The sequence below is a fragment of the Dipodomys spectabilis genome, unplaced genomic scaffold (genome assembly GCF_019054845.1).
Source record: "Dipodomys spectabilis isolate Male_0828 unplaced genomic scaffold, ASM1905484v1 ptg000019l, whole genome shotgun sequence".
Classification (NCBI taxonomy): Eukaryota; Metazoa; Chordata; class Mammalia; order Rodentia; family Heteromyidae; genus Dipodomys; species Dipodomys spectabilis.
This window is the reverse complement of record NW_024870696.1, coordinates 19,963,321-19,982,180: the sequence shown is the minus strand read 5'-3', so window position 1 is coordinate 19,982,180 and position 18,860 is coordinate 19,963,321. Positions and strand designations below refer to the sequence as shown.

General features: G+C 42.5%; 1 protein-coding gene across 1 annotated transcript in view; it reads right to left on the bottom strand.

Moving 5' to 3' along the window:
- Positions 1–1,522: 1,522 nt before the first annotated feature.
- Positions 1,523–18,860, bottom strand: part of Fbn2 (fibrillin 2) — a 199,485-nt gene continuing 182,147 nt past the window's right edge. The window contains exons 58-65 of the mRNA XM_042674436.1: positions 16,880–17,005; positions 15,594–15,716; positions 13,310–13,426; positions 12,673–12,801; positions 10,843–10,962; positions 4,333–4,564; positions 3,287–3,458; positions 1,523–1,900 (exon numbers count right to left, since the gene is read on the bottom strand). Coding sequence (XP_042530370.1) covers positions 1,523–1,900; positions 3,287–3,458; positions 4,333–4,564; positions 10,843–10,962; positions 12,673–12,801; positions 13,310–13,426; positions 15,594–15,716; positions 16,880–17,005 — 1,397 coding nt within the window. The remainder of the gene's footprint in view (positions 1,901–3,286; positions 3,459–4,332; positions 4,565–10,842; positions 10,963–12,672; positions 12,802–13,309; positions 13,427–15,593; positions 15,717–16,879; positions 17,006–18,860) is intronic.

Here is an 18,860-nt window from a genome sequence, read left to right as displayed (position 1 = left end):
TATAAAACCAAAATCAAAAACCATTGTTTTTTTCCTCACGAACACTTGATTACAAATTTACAGTTTCTCTCCTTTTTTTTATTATAAAATGAAACAAAACAGAAAGAGTCTAAAACAATAGTTGTAAGTAGGCACTAATCTTTGGTGAGCACAGGCGTGAGGAACGGTGGGGTCTGTGTGTGCTCTGGCCAGTCAGAGGAGGTCGGCTCAGCGGCCCGGCGGCCGCTTGTTGAGGAGAGAACAGGGAGACGCGCTCTTATTCGCACCTCCTGGTACAATAGCTCTTTAAATGACTAAAGCAAAAACTAAACGTTAGTTCATGGTACAAACATCTTTCATACACAATAAGCTATGATAAGAAGAAGGCATATGGTGTATAACTACAGTATTAATGAAAATTCTAAAAAAATGGATTTATAACAAACAACAACAACAACAACAACACAACAACATATACTCCTTGGCTGCGCTGCATGATTTGTTTGCACATATGGCAATCCTGAAATAGCTTGAACAGAAATAAATGCACCATTAATCGAAGACAGCACCAAACGCTACGGAGCGCCAGGTGTTCCCGCTCACGGGAGGGCTGGCGGTGCTCCAGCTGCCTAGGGGACCACAAGTGCGCAGCACCCGCTGGGTAGGAATGAGGTGTTGTGGGTAGCACAAGTGGTTCCTTGAGGTTGAAGAGGAGATACAGTACAGTCTGGCTTCCAATGCTAATGAGCAGTCAAGGTATTTTGCTACAGTGGTTGTACTTCATCTTCCTTTGCCCGGTGTATCTGGTGATGTCAAACAGTGTCACAAGGAGCTCCTCCGGTTTGGATCTCCTTTGTACAGGCTCTAAGGACTGTGTGTGTCTCTTTTAGATTACTGATCACCTCACCCGCTCAGTGCTCTCAGGCTTTCTTTAAAGTAGGCAGGTGTGCACCAGTTGGATGAACTGGCAGAAAAAAAAAAATAGGAAACTTTTCTTGAATCTACTGAATTTTCTTTTTAAAGCACCTCTAAAAGAAATAGCTCAAATTTATAAATCTAAGGAAAACCAAGCGAGTTTCCCTTTTGTTTACATAGTTTTGTTCATTTCTCCATATATTACTGCATTAAAAATAAATAAACATCTATATTTTTTTTAACTAGCAACTATAGCAAAATACCCAAAGTGTGACGGACTGCTAACTGGGGGGCGGGGGGGGGGGAAGCTCACATTATTCTGTGCATTTAGTGCCATATGCTGATCGCTTGAACATTTAGGTTTTTTCTTTTTTTTTTAATATATTTTAAAATGAAGTTATAGAAAAAAAAAATACAGTAACTACGATTGCCTTTGTACTCAAATCTTTGGCCACACCAGAGTCTAAATGACCCCTACCCGGGAAGGTCAACATTCCAAAGTCTGACATAGGGAGGAAAGAAACAAGTCTTTTTTTTTTTTTCCCTCTACAGAATGAAGTCTCTGGCTTTGCAAATGTTTCCGAAGACCGGCTGCGCTGAGCTGGGCTGGAAGCAAGTCTATGGCGGGCTAGTAGAGCTGGATGTGCAGCCTCATCCTGAGAGCCTCCCCGAGCTCCCCGAGGAGGAAGTAGTCATCCTCACTGCTGCCCTCCAGGTTCTTGAGCTCCCTCTTCCGGTGCAGCGGGACGCTGCTCACCTCCAGCGTGTACACGCCTGGCGGCAGCTTCTTCTTGGCCGTGTGAAGGTAGCTGAGCCCGTTCCTTTGGTGCAGCCGGAAGATGCCATCATCGTTGCCTTGGGAGATGACGTAGCGGATGTGGTTGTTGAGTGGCTCGATGGCCGGCATGAGTTCCAAGATGTGCTCCTTAGAGCCGAGGTCAGAGAGGTTGAATTTCATGTTGACGGGGTTGTCTATGTCCACGCTCTCCAGGCTGATCTCTCCAGCCTGGGGAAGGAAAGCACAGGCATGGGTGACCTGGGGGGGGGGGGGGGGCCACAGCTACAGCGACAGGTTGTGGCTTTCCAGCGCTCTCGCATGCTGCACTAGTTGTGGCTGTGAATGAGCTACTGCCAATCCCTGACAGCCCGGAGCAAAGGCTGCATGCACAGAGGATGCCCTGGCCATTCTCCACGCCCTCTCACTTGGCCTTAATGGGATCAAAGTTACAACACCAAGACTGGAACCGCCGTTCACATTTCAACCTTTGTGGATGCATTGATGATGGCATGCTTATTTGAATATAGACTTCTTTTTAAAGACAGTTCAGGAAATAAGTGGAATTTTTTTCCCCCTGGAGTCTGAATGAGAAGGACCATTGTAAAAACAGCAGGGCTCACATGCTGTGGAGGGTTTCATGCTGAAGGCTTGGCTCTAGTTCCTAAGACACTTAAATGACGAGTTTACTAAGGGCCTGACAATACCCAGAGGGAGTGATCTGCACAGTCCTCAGGGATCTGGCTCGAACCAGCTTTGGGAAGATCATAATGAAAACCCTTTGTACAAAAAATATATGTAAGGAAAGAGTGTAGAAAAAAAGCCAGAGGAAGGGTCCAGAAAACCCACGGACTTAAGAGAGATGCTGTTAGTAAGACAAGTTAAAAGAAAGCAATGAACCATAACACTTCGCGCGGGTGCCTGTTAAGGAAGGATGTGGCTATGGTAGCCTGTAAGCACCCATTAGTGTTCAGGCGGCATTAGGTTCCAAGCACCACAATGGGAGGATTTTTATGAGCAGAATGTCTGGATCTGTGGTTTTGAGGACTTGATGGATAACTCAATTGTCATAGCTAAATAGCCATTGGAGACCACGGTCTACTTAAAGTAAATATAACATTGCCTTTTTTTTTTTTCCTTTGTCTTTTGTGCCAATCCTGGGGCTTGAACTCAGGGCCTGGGGCTCTTTGTTCAAGACTAGAGCTCTAACTCTTGAGCCATAGTTCCACTTCAGGCTTTTGATAGTTCAGTAGAGACAAGAGTTTCAAGACTTTTCTGCCCAAGCTGACTTTGAACTACGATCCTTAGACTTCAGTCTCCTGAGTAGCTAAGATTATAGCTGTGAGCCACCAGTGCCAAGCTATACGGAGTTATTTTTATAAAACACAGAGGCTTTTTGGTTAAAGAGGTCTAGTCACGCAAATAAGGAAGGTTTCTGAGGCCCAGAAAACTGAAGCAAATTGTCAACTGACCTAGGGTTTTTGGTGGAATATTCTCAGTAATGTTAATGGAGGCTATCAGCAGATTTCCAAATGGAGCTAGCTACCCGGAGGTTGAGACGCCATCAACTGCATTGTATGGCCCAACTCATGGGATGGGCTCATGCGGGCTACTCACGGCTGTGGGCTCGGCGTGCTGGATGCTCCTCTTCTGCCTACCGTCTTTCTTGGAGTAGCCATTGATCTTGCATTCGTAGCATGCTTCTGGGGACAGAGCATTTTCCTCGTCTACCTCCGCATCCAGGGACAGGTACTGCCCTTTGTTGAACCCCATTCCTGAGACACAGTGGCTGTTAACAAGAAGCAGAGTGGTAGAGCAACAACTTCAGAAATAAGGAACCAACAAAGCAAATTCTGAGCTTATAATCATAAAAACGTAATATTCTCTATGGTTTCTTTTTTTTTAAATTTTAAATCCTCAGTATGGGAGCTCTCTTCTCTTGTTTTCAAACAGCAGAATTCTTCTGAGGGCTCACCCTGAGATTCGCCAGCTCCCAATCCGAGTAGAGGGAAGCACTTTTGGGTAGTAGATTCAAGGAGGAACAAGCAGGTATGTGTTTCCCAAAAGAATGGTATGCCTGTTTGTTTGCTGCTCAAAAACAACAACAAAAACCCCGTGCTTTAAAAATTGAGCTTTCTGAGTTCCTATCTCGGTTAGCAAAAGCGCCAGTGAATTGGCTCTAAGGGACTCTTATTGGATCCAACCCCTTGTGCTGAACGATGGCGCAGCCACCCAACGCCCGCCTCACACACTGCTGTCTGTCAGCCAGGATGGCCTCCACCTCTCATTTCTTTGTGCTGCTGAGCACGGCTGTCTCCAGGGAAGGGGTGAGGCCAGACTCAGGTCACCATGGACAAGGCGTAAGAACCCCGAGCTGCGGCGCCGTGAGTCGTGTGGAGATGGGCCGCTGCCTTGTGGTACCACGGGAAAGGCAGGGCCGATGGGTGCAGCCAGCAGCGCCACAGGGTGGCCCAGGCTGGCTTTGAACCGTGATCCTCAGATCTCAGCCTCCTGAGTAGCTAGGATGACAGGCATGAGCCACAGGGTGGCCGGCTTGGCCTACTGGGTTTTGGCTGCCTTCTCTGCCAGGGTAGCGTCAGGGAGGGAGGAAGGCCGGGCTGTGGGGACAGGCCTCCCCGTCGGGGCGGGCTGGGCTCGCTTACCCCTGTCCTACTCGATAGTACCCAGGCGGGCAGCCGCAGAGGTAGCCCCCTTCTGTGTTGGAGCAGCCATAATTGCAGGGGTTCTTGGAGGAGGAGCACTCGTTGACATCGTGGCAGGCACTGGAGAACTGGTCGAAGGAGAAGCCCGAGGGGCAGGCGCACTTGTAACTCCCCAGGGTGTTGTAGCAGGAGGCGGAGCCGCAGGCGCTGGGGTTCGAACATTCGTTCTCATCTGTGGAGATGGAGAGGGAAACGCTCGCATGAGGCGGGATCCAGTGGTAGAAGCGCTATGGTTTCAAGGTACTTAGGATTTTGCAGGGAAGACAGCTTAGAACGCTATTAAACCTTCACTCTTACGGTTGATTTAAAAGCATGTCGAAATCTGAAAAATTCTCTCAAATTACGGCTTCAATTTTTTTTTTTTGGCTTGTCCTGGGACTTGAACACAGGGCCTGGGTGCTGTCCCTGAGCTTCTGTGCTCAAGGCTAATGCTTTACCACTTGATCCACAGATCTACTTCTGGGTGTGTGTGTGTGTGTGGTGTGTGTGTGTGTGTGTGTGGTGTGTTTTAATTGGAGATGAGAGTCTTTTCCTGCCTGGGCTGGCGTTGAACTGTGATCCTCGGATCTCAGCCTCCTGAGTAGTTAGGATCACAGGTGTGAGCCCCCCCGGGCATGGTGGCTTCAAATCGTTCACAAAAGCAGCCCTGTTTGTCCTTCCTTACTCTGTTGTGCTCACCCTGAGCCCGGGGAAGCCCTGGGGGCTGTTTGCCAAATGAATAATGTTTTTTCATTCTCCTAAGGAAAGGTTATTTCATAAGCCTATGTCTCAGGCAGATCCAGGAAGAGGAGGTGAGTAACTGCCAGGGGAGGGGGAGGGGGCGCCATGCAGGGACTACACGCAGCTTTTCTTTTGCGGGGCAGTAAGAACTTGGCGCCTCCCACCCTGCCCTGCTTTCCGGCTCACACATGGCGCGCTACACAATTCGGGTCACACCTGCACTACCAGCCTTTTGCCAGTTAAGTAGAAATACGCCTTCTCAGATTTGTCTGCCCTGCCTTGAATTGTGATCCTTAGATTTAGGCCTCCGGAGCAGCTGGGACTGTAAGTGTGAGGCAGCAGTCCACGGCCTTTGTGGCCTCCTTGTGGAGGTTTTTTTTTTTTTTTTTTATGGTACCGGAGCACTGAACTTACAGCCTTGCGCATCTTAGACAGGTGTCTACACTACCTGAGTCATAACCCAGCCTTTTTTTTTTTTAATCTCTGGTGAATTTTTTTTTAAATTGTGAAAATACTGTACAGAGGGGTTACAATTACATGGGCAAGGTAGTGAGTACATTTCTTATCAAGCATTGTTGCCTCCTCCTTTGTTTCCCCTTCCTATCCCTTCCCATCTCCCCATCCCCATTCCCTAACCACCCCCCCCCCCCCCCCCAGGGCCAAAGTTATAAATTGTTCAAATGGGTTGGACATTTATGTCCTGACCGGATGGGGACAGGATTCTTCCACTTGCTCCTCATGTAGTTGGGATGACACGTGCACACCTTCACATTCAGTTGGTGAGATGGGGAACTTTTTGCTCAGTCTGCCTCAGACTTTTTCTGCTCCTCATCTCTGCCTCCTGAGAAGCTACCATTACAGGCACGAGCCACTGTGCCTATCACCTTTTTTGTTTCTTTTTATTTTTTTAAATTTTATTTTATTGTAAAGATGCTGCACAGAGGGGTCGCAGTTACATGACTTAGGTAATGAGTCCATTTCTTGTCGAGCCTTGTTACCCCCTTCCCTTGTTCTCCCCATGATCCCTTCCCTCCCCATCATGTCCCTCACTCCCTTCCCTCCAAAGTTGTAAAGTGCATTTTCAACGTAGTGTCTTGCGGGTACCATTGTTGCAATGGGTCATCCTGTGTCCTTATTTCAGTGTTTCGTTATTCCCCTTACCCTCCCCAAATTAAGACAAATGTATATACTAGATGCAAGGTATCAGAATCAAGTACAGTGCCAACAGGAGATATACCATAAGGGGAAGAACATTCAAAAGAAACAAAAAAAAAATCACACAGTACATTAAAAACAACAACAACAAATAAAGACTTCTTGTGTCCGTATCTTGGGATCCATTTCGCTTAGCATCATCTTATATGGTCATATGTACATAGCTCTTGAGCTTTTCTGCTGATCTGATAAAATTATCCTTGATGTATACTAATTATTGCAAATGAGGGAAACCATGGGACCTATATTTCTTTGGGTCTGGCTTACTTCACTTAATATGATTTGTGCCTATAATCTTAAGAACAAAAAAATCTCACTTATCTGGATTTTCTTTCATTTGTGCTGGTACTGGGGTTTGAACGCAGGGCCTGGGCACTGTCCCTCAGCTTTTTGTTCAAGGCTAGCACTCTACCACTTGTGCTACTTCTGTTTTTTTGGTGGTTAATTGGAAACAAAGGCTACAGACTCTCCTGCCAGGGCTGGCTTTAAACCTCAGCCCACAGATCTTAGCTTCCTGAGTAGCTGAGAACAGGAGTGAGACACTGGGGCCTGGCTTCGATCTGTACTTGTAGTAAATCTAGCAATTCCTCTTTCCTTACTTGTATATGCGAAGAAAGTAGGTAACAATTTAAAAACCATAAAGGGATATACAATGGAGCCTACTGTCAGTTTAGATCTACTACACTAAAAACTGAGTACAGTTTTAACTTCTTAAGCACCGAGTTGACATAGACTGTGACCTGTGACTTCTGAGAGGTCTGCACCCAGCTGTCTGGTGACACACAGCTTGAACAAGCTTAATGATTCACAGAAGAAAATTATAGTTTATACTTGCAGTTGCTGGTAGCACAGATTCAAAGGCTGGCTCTGCTTTGAACTTTGGAGATTATAATTTTGCTCATTTGGTATATATATATATGTATGTATGTATATGTATGTATATATATGATGTGGTTTGGCTCCTTTAGGCTTTGTTATAATCTCAATTTCACCCAGGGCACAGAACACATCTGTTGCATGGAATTCTTTCAACTCCTGTGACTGCATATGGATCGTAGTCTGTTTACCTAGTGTATGACAGGCACATATTTCAGGCCGTATGGGCTTGCAAGTAGATGCACCCAGGCACACGCTAGCTACAGGGAGGGAAGAGTAGATCTGCAGTAGTTTAGGAGATGATGGAAGATGCAGATGGGGTCTCTCAGACAGGAAATTAAACTTCACTAAGTAGTGGACAGAAGTTACTTGAAAGGGTAGGCATTACTAGGTACATTTCTAGATACCAAGAATAATTTCAGAATTAAATGACATCACTAAATGTAGAATTGTAGTCACCAAATATAAAATATGCTCTATTACCTAATACGTGAAAATTCTTTATGGCCTGGGGAGTAATTACACAAACTGTCAAAAATCTTGGCTACATAGGATGTAAATATAAGCATTATTATTTCTGTGTACAACAGACTTGGAATTCTGCCACAAGGGCTCATCTGCTTTTGTAATTAGATCTGACGTTCACACACAGTATTTCTTTCCTAACAGAGAATCTAAATTAATTTAAGGACATGAGCACACCACGAATACATGAATATATTCACTGCGTTAGGTAGAAAAACTACCAGACAGAACTAATTAACTGAATAAATTGCCTTTAAACATACCACTGATGAGAATAATTTTATGCATGTCAAGTATTTTTGGAAACACCATGGTATGCCTCCTAGTTATATGCTACAAATGTACAGCATGGTAAGATTTTGTGTACTTAGATAAATATGGACTTATTTCAGACTTACTTTGAATTGAATCCAACCTTATTAAACAATGCTTGAGTTATTTTGGAAAGGCTATGGAAGGAACTAGAAATTACTCACACTAAATAACAAAAAATTTCCAAACTAAGTATTTTGCTACTTAGGCAAATGTTCATGTCCACACAAAGTCCATTTTGAATAATCATAGTATTTTCAAATGGCTGATAAAGCTATCTACATTTGTATATTCTGCATGCTAAAATTTTAAAAACTCTATGGCCACTGGTGAGAACTTACCAAAATGTTAGTTTGGACTTAAAAGTTTGTTTTTTATGAAAAAACAATACTGATACTTTCAAATAAATTATATTTTTCTTAAGTTTCTGACAGTATTGATAACATTCTATATTTGTAATTTTATGTATTTAAAAAGTCTAGTGCTTTGACTGATAATTCTGACCATTTACTAAAAATAAAGAACTTGGACAAATCTGTCAGAAATATGTCTATTCTGTATTCCCCCTATATTATTCTAATACATTTTATATTAGCTATTTGAGTGACTAAAGACATTCAGATAAAAAAAAGTTTTTGATCTTTTAATTGACATATATCTTTTATAAAGTTGTTGCTTTTCTGAGTTTTCTGATGGGGTATTTGCTTCTATTTCTGTTCTACATTTGAGTCAAATTCCAACTGTTACATATATATTTAAGCTAAAAAAGACAGCAATTTTACTATAGACCAGTTAGTTTCTTTAATAATATAGAACATAGTCTAGAATATTTTTAAAGTAAGCCCCTATTATGTCTACCTAGGTGTCTGCTACTTCAGGATTACCATAGAAGAGAAAGCTCACAAATTAACACTTGTAACTGGGGGTATCTGCTTCTGTGCTTTCCGTTTGGGGCTCATGTTTAATTTTTTTTTGGTCGGTTGTGAGGCTTGAACTCTGGGTCTGGGCGCTGTCCCTCAGCTCTTCAGCTCAAGGCTAGCGCTCTACCACATGAGCCACAGCACCACTTCTGGTTTTCTGGTGGTTTATTGGAGATAAGAATCTCATGGACTTTTCTGCCCGGGCTGGCTTTGAACCATGATTCTCAGATCTCAGCCTCCTGAGTAGCTAGGATTACAGGCGTGATCCACTGGCACCTGGCTTGATTTTCTTAATTTTCTTTCCTTCCTTTCTTTTTCTTTCTTTCATTCTTTCGTTCGTCAGTTGGGCCTGGGCACTGTCCCTCAGCTCTTCAGCTCAAGGTTAGCATTCTACTACTGGAGCCACAGCGCCACTTCTGACTTTTTCTGTTTATGTGGTGCTGAGGAATCAAACCCAGGCCTTCATGCATGCAAGGCAAGCACTTGATTTTCTAAGAGAAGGTCTCACTGTATTGGCCTAGGCTGCCATCAAATTCACAATTTTCCGGTCTCTGTTGCCTGAGTGCAGCAATTACAGCTGTGGCTCACCACACTCACTCAGCTTATGCTTAACTTTGTGATCGCTCATTTGTTTCTGCATTTCCTCCTACAAGTCCACATCTTTGGTATGGCAAAACATCTGCCTTGACCTAGCATAAGACCACGACAATGGCTATAGTGTTACAATGGACAATAGTGGCTCAAACCTGTAATCCTAGATCCTCAGGAGGATCGGTAGGATCATGGTTTAAGGCCAGCCAGGAAGAAAAGTCCACAACATTCCATCTGCAAAAGCAAAAAGCTAGCTGGAAGTATGGCTCCAGCAGTAGAGCCATAGCCTAGCAAGCAAGCCAACTGAGGGACGCAACCCCCCTGAGTTCAAACCCAGGTCTTGGCAAAAACAATAAAAACCAAAGTAAATAAGTGAGATCTACATCATAGTTAAGACTTTCACAGAGCAAATTTCCTTCCTGTGAAATCTGTCACAACTTCTCAGCTCACTGAACTACAGTGAGAAAGTTACTCTGCAAAGATTACAAAGGGTAAAAATCTGACTTTTTTAGAGGATTACTGGAGTAGTGCATCTCAGAGCGTGTGGAGTGGCTAAGTCATAGCAAGGACATGGCGAGTGGCATTCTCGGCAGGTGCACTGTCCTCCTTCTGTTCAGCCAGGCAGGCTCTGACAGCAAGATGCGCAGGAGGTGTGCCTAGCAAGCACACTGAAACACAGCCAAGAAATCAGGCACAGTCTAAGTCAGTCAGCTGGCTACTCAAGCAGAATAATGTTCTCTTTGATCAAAGAGCCCTTTCATGATTATTATTACTGTAAGGAATAGACGATGTGCATTTGTTGTGTCTCGTTAGGTTTTCTACCTTAAAGACTTCACGTCCTTCAGTGAATCTGTGTGGCGGGGAGCACAGTGGACTGTGCTATAGGCCACTCTAGATTCCTTTAGATTTATAAAAAGTCCAAGCTCTCCCATTAGCCATACAAACAGCTAATCTTGACAAAAAAGAAAAAAAAAACAAATGAGATGATTCTTGACATTGGGTACTCTCTTTAAAAATCTGAAATTCGACCTAAGCAGCAATTTAAAATGATAAAAACACTAGTTCAGTTACCTTTAGGAACTTACACACTCATTTTTTTTACCATGAATATTTGCAAACACACACAAGTACAGAGACTAGGACCACCTCCCCTCCAGCCACCTGAATTGCTGCTGTTTAAGCTGCAAGATTCAAAGGCTAGGTTGAAAGTTCAGCATCCCTGTTTGTTCATTTCATGCAGGGACAGTGTGAGGTGAGGAAAGCAGGGGCTGTGTGACCAGGAGAGACTCACCCACGCACTGGTTCCACTGGTAATGCTGGACATAGCCCTGCGGGCAGCCGCACCTGTACCCACCCAGGATATTCTGGCAGCCATGTTGGCACCTGTGGTTTCCGTCACATTCATCAACATCTGCAAAAGCAACCCCGGAAAAATCTTTACCTCCCCTTGCCTCTAAAACTTTGCTTAAATCCACTCCAAACACAATCTTCAGAGCAAACAAATAAACAGGACATAGCACACTGAGAGACTGCGATTTTCTTCCAAGAACATGGTTATTAGTTATGAGATAAGACGCCACCTCATTCTTTGCTTTCCACTGGACCACGGCTCATCAGTGCCCTAAACAGCTTAATTCCAGCAAATCAACCGTGGAAACCACAAATGTTATGCATTTTGGGTTGATTCACTGCACATGGCATGATTTATTTGGTAAATTTTATGTGCGTGTGTGTGTGTGTGTGTGTGTGTGTGTGTGTGTGTGTGTGCATTTGCATTATAGATTTCAGTGGATTCAAAAATGATCCACGTGTAATCCTCGTTTGGGGAAGGCAAAAGCCCTCAAAAGAGATCCAAAAGTATAATGGTTTTGTAGGCAACACATTTTTTTATTACCATTCAGCATTAATTAGAAGCAAATGCCTTTTAGGTATTTGGATCCATTATTTTTAGACAAGATGTGGTATTTTTATGCACATGGAATAATTTCTTTGTTCTTATATGCATAACTGTTCTGGAAAGACAACTGAGGCTTTGAAATCTACTCAGGAAGACTGAAAAACAACTGGAATGTCTGACGTGTATATAACAAATTTACATGGATAATTAATAAATGGTATCTTATGTGAATGGTCACAAGCTGAACTCACACATGGCAAGCAGCTGTGGGTTCAGAAGACTTTCAGCGTCTCAATGATTTTAACAAAATATTAAAATACAAAATATTAAAATCAAAAATTTTAAATAAAATTATTTGGCTGAAAGTAAGATACAATCAAACTCCTCTACTTCTTATAAAAAGCATAATAAAGCATTGGATCATATTTTTCTAGGAATAAAGATGAAAAAGGATAGTTAAATCAATAAAACTAGCACTATGTGAAAATGTGAAGGGATATATTACAGTCTTAAAATTTTGGGCAGGGGTATTCTGTTAAAAAATACCAGTCCTGATTCATTTGCATTATCATAGACCAGCGTTTGCAATGTCAACATTAAACACTTATGCAGTATTTTATCAAGTACAGGCAGATTCTTATTTTGTTCCCATTTAAATGGTCTATTGAATTTGGCATGAGGAAATACCTGCTATTGGGAAGAGTAGGAAAGTGCTCTTTGAGCAACGGGGAGAGAGGAAGGAGTTTCAGCTCACGGATCATACACAAGGCTGTCAGTCCTCCTCCACCAGGGAGCCAGTACACTTTTTGAATTCCCTATCTTAAAAGGTCCTCTTTCATACTTAACTTTCCCACATTCAGAAATCATGGAACAAAAGTCCAATTATCCTTATTTTCTTGTACACTCCTGCTGTACTGCAAACCATGTTAGGCAAAGAATTCTTCACCATCTTCATTATTGGTAAACAGCTTGGTTATTTTAATGTTACCTCGAAATGACAGAATTTGTTTCATCATCTTCAAGTTTGCCTGTATGCCCGAAGAGATATATGGAAACTTGCCAACAAAACTGCACTGCAAGATCCTGTTTTGACACATATTTTGTCTTATTTGTCTTTCTTTCTTTTTCCAGGTCATCTCCAGGTCTCATTTAGAGGTTTGGAAGGTAACGAGAACATATGCAGAGCTCCCTCTTAAATGATGGATTCTGAGCAAATAAACTCACCTTCACAGTTGAGTCCGGTGGCATCGAGTGAGAAACCCCGTTGGCATTCACAGCTGAAGCTGCCAGGGGTGTTCTGGCAGATCCCCTTTGCTCCACAGAGAGAGGGCTGAGAGCCACATTCATTGTTATCTAGCAAAGCACCGAGGAGGACGGAGTTAGGTTTCCCAGCATTTACCATGTGACTTAGCAGTTCACTACCCCAGATGAACTGATACAGAAAGGCTCATGATGTGCAAACAGCGCCTTACAGAAACTGAAGCTACAGTGCACTCAACTTTGAAACTAGAATGCATTTCAGTGTGACTGGAAGCATACTCTTAGGCGATACAGACTGAAAGTCTGGCTTTCAAAAATCTATTTGTAGAACCTCAGCATGCCTTCATCACATTTACCTGAACACCATGACTCTACTCAGAAGGCAGCCATGGAGGCACTGTGCAGAATATGCCAACCATATAAATCATGGGTCTCCATAGACCTTTATTTAAAAATGTGGGTATTGTTCTTAAGAATGCCCATAGTATGAACAACTTTTTTAGACCAGTAGAAATAACTGGTTCTAAACAAGAGTATGATTGTAAATACAACTTTTAGTCATCAAAGTTTGTTAAACTACCTGACTGCGGTTTTGTCTTACCAATACAAGCAGTGTGGTGCTGGGTGAAACCTGGGGGGCATTTGCAGGTGAATCCCCCCAGGGTGTTGACACAGAGGAACTGGCAGTTGTGCTGTTTCGTCTGACATTCATCAAGGTCTGAAAGGAAAGGCAAGCTTATGGACACCAGAGTTATACATCCAATCTCAGGGAGCAATAAAGCTCTCTCTCTCTCCACATCCATCCATCCATCCATCCATCCATCCATCCATCCATCCATCCATCCATCCATCCATCCATCCATCCATCCATCCATCCATCCATCCATCCATCCATCCATCCATCCATCCATCCATCCATCCATCCATCCATCCATCCATCCATCCATCCATCCATCCATCCATCCATCCATCCATCCATCCATCCATCCATCCATCCATCCATCCATCCATCCATCCATCCATCTATCTATCTATGCCAGTACTGGGGCCTGAACTCAGGACCTGAGTGCTGTCCATTAGCTTTTTTGCTCAAAGCTGGTGATACCACTTGTGCCACAGCTGTACCGCTGGCTTTCTGCTAGTTAATTGGAGATAAGTCTCATGGACTTTCCTGCCCAGGCTGGCTTCGAATCTCAATCCTCAGATCTCAGCTTCCTGAGTAGCTAGAATTCAAGGTGTGAGTCACCAGTGCCTACCTATGCCTATACTGAAGCAGCATATATATGATGGGTGACTCGGGTAGAACAGCAAAGGGAATGCCTACCAATGTTGTCTTAAAATACGAAAGGGAATGACTGAAACACTGCAAGTTCTACGAACTAGTCTCAAAACTAAAACCCACAAATTTAAAATTTTAGACTCAGTGCAGCACAGAACATGACCAGTCACTTAATCCTATTGCAGGAAGAAGTAAATAACAAGAAGAATCTAGGTTCTAGCACAAATAACAAAAGTTTTCCATCCCAAATGAAAACACGATCATTTTTATCAGAAGAAGGAAAAACATAGTTTCTATAAATTTAGTCTTTAATGCTATTAATATTTGGGCTCTGCTAATAGAAAGCACAAAAATTTGATTTTGGTGACGGAAACTTGCTTTGGGAAAATATATTAAAGGTTTATCATACCAAAAGGTTTAAGATACTGAAAAGACTAAAGTATTATTTTATGGATTAAAAAACTTAAGTTGCCCTCATAAACACTGCAAAATTAAATTTGCCCATACCAAGAATCTAAACATGTTCAAGCACTTGCTATTCATTACTGCATTTTTTTTTGTCGGTTGTGGGGCTTGAACTCTGGGCCTGGGCACTGTCCCTCAGCTCTTCAGCTCAAGGTTAGCGTTCTACCACTAGAGCCACAGTGCCACTTCTAGCTTTTTTTGCTTTTTGGTACTGAGGAATCGAACCGAGGGCCTCATGCATGTGAGACAAGCACTCTACCACTGAGCCACCTTCCCAGCCCGATCATTGCATTTTTATATGGCCTAGAAGTAAAACCATTTAACTTACAATTATCTGTATTTAAACAATTTCTTCAGTCTATTAAATTTCACACTTTGATTTCTTTTAAAATCGAGTATGTGAGAAGAATATTAAAAGAAATCTTCAAAGTATGAAATTGAATTTATTTTATTGATTAGATAACTTAAATTTTAATTAAGTGTAATAATACTTTTAATACGATCAAAGCAAAAAAGAATTTAAATTTACATATCCATTTTCACATTTTTGTAGTGAGTGTGTAATAAAAGTGCCTAGCACAATAAAATCTTAAGTAATTGTCAGAAAAAATCGTACGTAGTAATTTAACTCTTCCCTTACAACACATTATTTTGTTCTTCACTTTTGTTTTTAAAACTTTAGGTTGTTGGTGTGGGTACTGGTGGCTCCTATCTGTAATCCCAGTTATGCAGGAAGCTGAGGTCCCATCTCCAAAATAACCACCAAATAATGGAAGGAGTTGCATTGGTCAAGAAGCGTTGCACTCATAAACTGACACGTTGAACTGAAACTGAAAGACAAACAGCAAGAAGAACACGCAACAACCAGACAAACTCAGGGCTGGAGACGTGGCTCAAGCAGTAGATGCTTAGGCTAGTAACCCCACGCATGCACACAAACACACACAAGTGAACTATCGTGACTTGGTTTCTAAGGATGTCTCCTCCAACAGGCAATCATCATTTTCTACAAATGATAAAATAGTCACAGGGAAGCTACATACAGATGATGAAGATGCACAAGATGTAGCCCCTGATCAGTTAATAGCTGATTCTGACAGGGGAGGCCGAGGCTCAAGGCTCCTCCCTCACCTTCCCTCACCTTTGCATGTCTTTGCGTCCTCTTGCAGGACGTACCCCCGCGGGCAGGAGCACTGGTAACTCCCCTCCGAGTTCTTGCAGATGAAGTTGCACGGTTTCGGGGACTGGGAACACTCATCAAGGTCTATGTAAAAGTGATGCGATGATTAAAGTTTCAGTTAAAAGAACAATCAGCCTCTCTCATCCCTCCGAATCCTCTCTTCTTTTTGTCTTTCCTTCACAGAGTAAAAGGGAATCCAGCCAGAGAGCAAAGATGCCCAGAACAATGTTCACTAAAGGAATGCACTGGTCGACGACATACTTTGTAGGACATGTTACAATTAATGTAAATATTGTAATGCCTATGTTCCCATCTTCAGACTCTGACAGTGGGCTCTCTTACCCTGTCTTCTGGTTGGTTCTAATTTCAATTTCCCCTGCTCCTGCTCTGGCTGTTTAAGCCACTGGATGAAAAGTCACAGCTCATCCCCAGGCAGTCTCAGCACATTTTCCTCCCAGGTTCCAGCCAGAGGTGGTACAGACCCAGTGCCTTGCCTCACCCTGCACAGCATTCACACTTTCCAGCCAGTCCCTCTGCTGGGCCATCTCTGTGCTGTCCTTGCTGGAATATGCCATCCCCTTCCTGCTAAGACTCTTGATTGAATAATACAATCTCCTTTTACAACATATCCTGGGCTGGAACTCATGCTTACCAGTATTGAAATAGATGATTTAATGAAATTCAGATAAGGGGATAAAATACGGAGGAGATACTTTTTAAACTAACAAATACTTTGTAAAAGAACTCAAACAAGACCAGTTTCCTTCTTCCCAACCATAAAAGAATGATGTGGATGAGACAAGAAAAAAATTAAACAAGAAAAAGAAGCCAAAAATAGTTAAAGGACTCTGTGCTGAATCTGTTCTATCAAACAGAACTTTTAGATGATATTTTCTGGGTAGGCTCTGCACATGAAACAGTGAAAAATACATTCTGTTTGTAGTCATAATCACAGTAAGAGCCCTTTTCCACCATCCCCAAAAATGAGGTACACATTTGTAGTTTAAATGAAAATATAAACTACTGGAAATGTATTTTGTTAGATTTATGTTTTCCTTATTAGATATTTGCTGATGAACTAATTCTGCTTCTTACACGATAAGAACTGTGTTACCAAATTACCAAGAGGAGTGACATAATGTTGACAAAATGTATATTCCAAAGACCTGTAACAGAGACCACACTGACCCTAAGAGACTCATAGGAGACACAGTAGACAAGCTCCACATGGAGACACCTGGCCTTACCTACACAGGACGTTCCACTGATGTCTGTGGTGTAGCCAACCTCGCAGAAGCATCGGAAGGAACCCATGGTATTAATGCACTGGCCGTTGGTGCACAGGTTTGGCATTACCTTACATTCATCAATATCTATGGACCAGGAAAACCAAAGATAAATGAAAAGTAGTATGTATGTGAAGTAAAAATGATAAGCAAGTAATTTCATTATTCAAGGAATGGCAACATAGCCGGGCGCCGGTGGCTCACGCCTGTAATCCTAGGTACTCAGGAGGGTGAGATCTGAGGATCACAGTTCAAAGCCAGCCAGGGCAGGAAAGTCCGCTCCAATAAACCACCAGAAAACCGGTAGAGCACTAGTCTTGAGCTGAAGAGCTGAGGAACAGCGTTCAGGCCCGGAGTTCAAGCCCCACAACCGACCGAAAAAAAAAAAAAAAAAAAGGCAATATGAAAGAGAAAATCCACAGTGATGGAAATAAAAAAGGGTAAATAAAATTAATTTTTGTATTAAATAAATAAAGAAGGCCTTACTGAGTATAAATGATTACTTTTTGTGATCTAGAAAGCTATCTCTTTGAAGTGTAACTAATTTGGAGTCTGTGGTAGACTATTTGAAGAATAGCTGTGTGTGTGTGTGTGTGTGTGTGTGTGTGTGTGTGTGTGTGTGTGTGTGTGTGTGTGTGTGTGTGTGTGTGTGTGTGTGTGTGTGTGTGTGTGTGTGTGTGTGTGTGTGTGTGTGTGTGTGTGTGTGTGTTCTCGTCCGTCCTGGGGCTTGAACTCAGGGCCTGGTGCTGTCCCTAAAAGCTTTGCTCAAAGCTAGAGCTCTACCACTTGAGTTACAGCTTCACTTCTGGCTTTTTCAGTAATTAATTGGAGATAAGAGGTGATGTTAGAGAAATGAACACTAAGATATGTGTTCAAATTTTTTTTTCTTTCATGCGATTGTTTCTAACACATTTATAAGACTATTTCTTTGTTGCTTTGTATGTCCCTCCCCCACAGTATAACCCCTGCTTTCACTGTATTTGATGTCGGTATAATTTGTGGAGGGGAAGGGGAAAAACAAATCATTTAAATAGGGATACAGGTGGACCCATTGCAACAATGAGATGTACAAGTCGTTATGTCGAAAACGAACTTTACCACTTTGGTGTGGGGGGGGCGGGGAGGATTGGGTGGGGGGGCGGGGGGGGGGATGGGAAGGGATGGGAAGGGGAAACAAAGGAGGAGGCTACAATGCTTGATAAGAAATGTACTCATTATCTTGCCCATGTAATTGTAACTCCTCTGTACAGTAATTTCACAATAATAAAAAAAAAAAGAGTGTCATGGACTTCTTGCCTAGAGCTTGGAACCTGTCCTCAGATCTCTGCCTCATGAGTAGCTAGGATTACAGGCATGAGCCACTGGCATTCAGCTGAAAACCAGCTTTTGTTAGGAGTCTTGCAAAGAACTGGGAATCTGCTTCACAGTAGAAGAAAATGGTATTTTTCAGAATATGGGTTGGTTGTACAAAAAATAGAAACAATGCATTATGAAACTTGCTACTTTGGAAATCTACTACCAACAGAATGGAATCTTCCTGCTTAAAAAAGAAACACTGTTACTTTCTATATTTTGACAGTACTGGGATTCGAACTCAGGGGCGTGTCCTTGCTATGCAGGAATCCTTTCCCTGAGCCACAGTCCTAGTCCAGAAATATTTATTTCAATAAGGCAGGTGCAGTTTGTAGGTTTGGGATCACACAGACTTATTATATTCTTGAGCCCACCGTCTCCTTAAAAAAAGGTCTGTTCTTAGGAACATTATCTGTAGTTATCTTAGCTTTGTGCTTTAGTTGCCCTCATCAGTTTAATGGAATGTATCATATGGGAAACTTGAGTATAATAAACTCAACTGTGTAGGCTTGCCTTGAAGAATAAATCCGCAATCATTCTGAAAGCATAAGCCAAGAGCATTCCTTTGACTTGTATGTCCAAATACAGA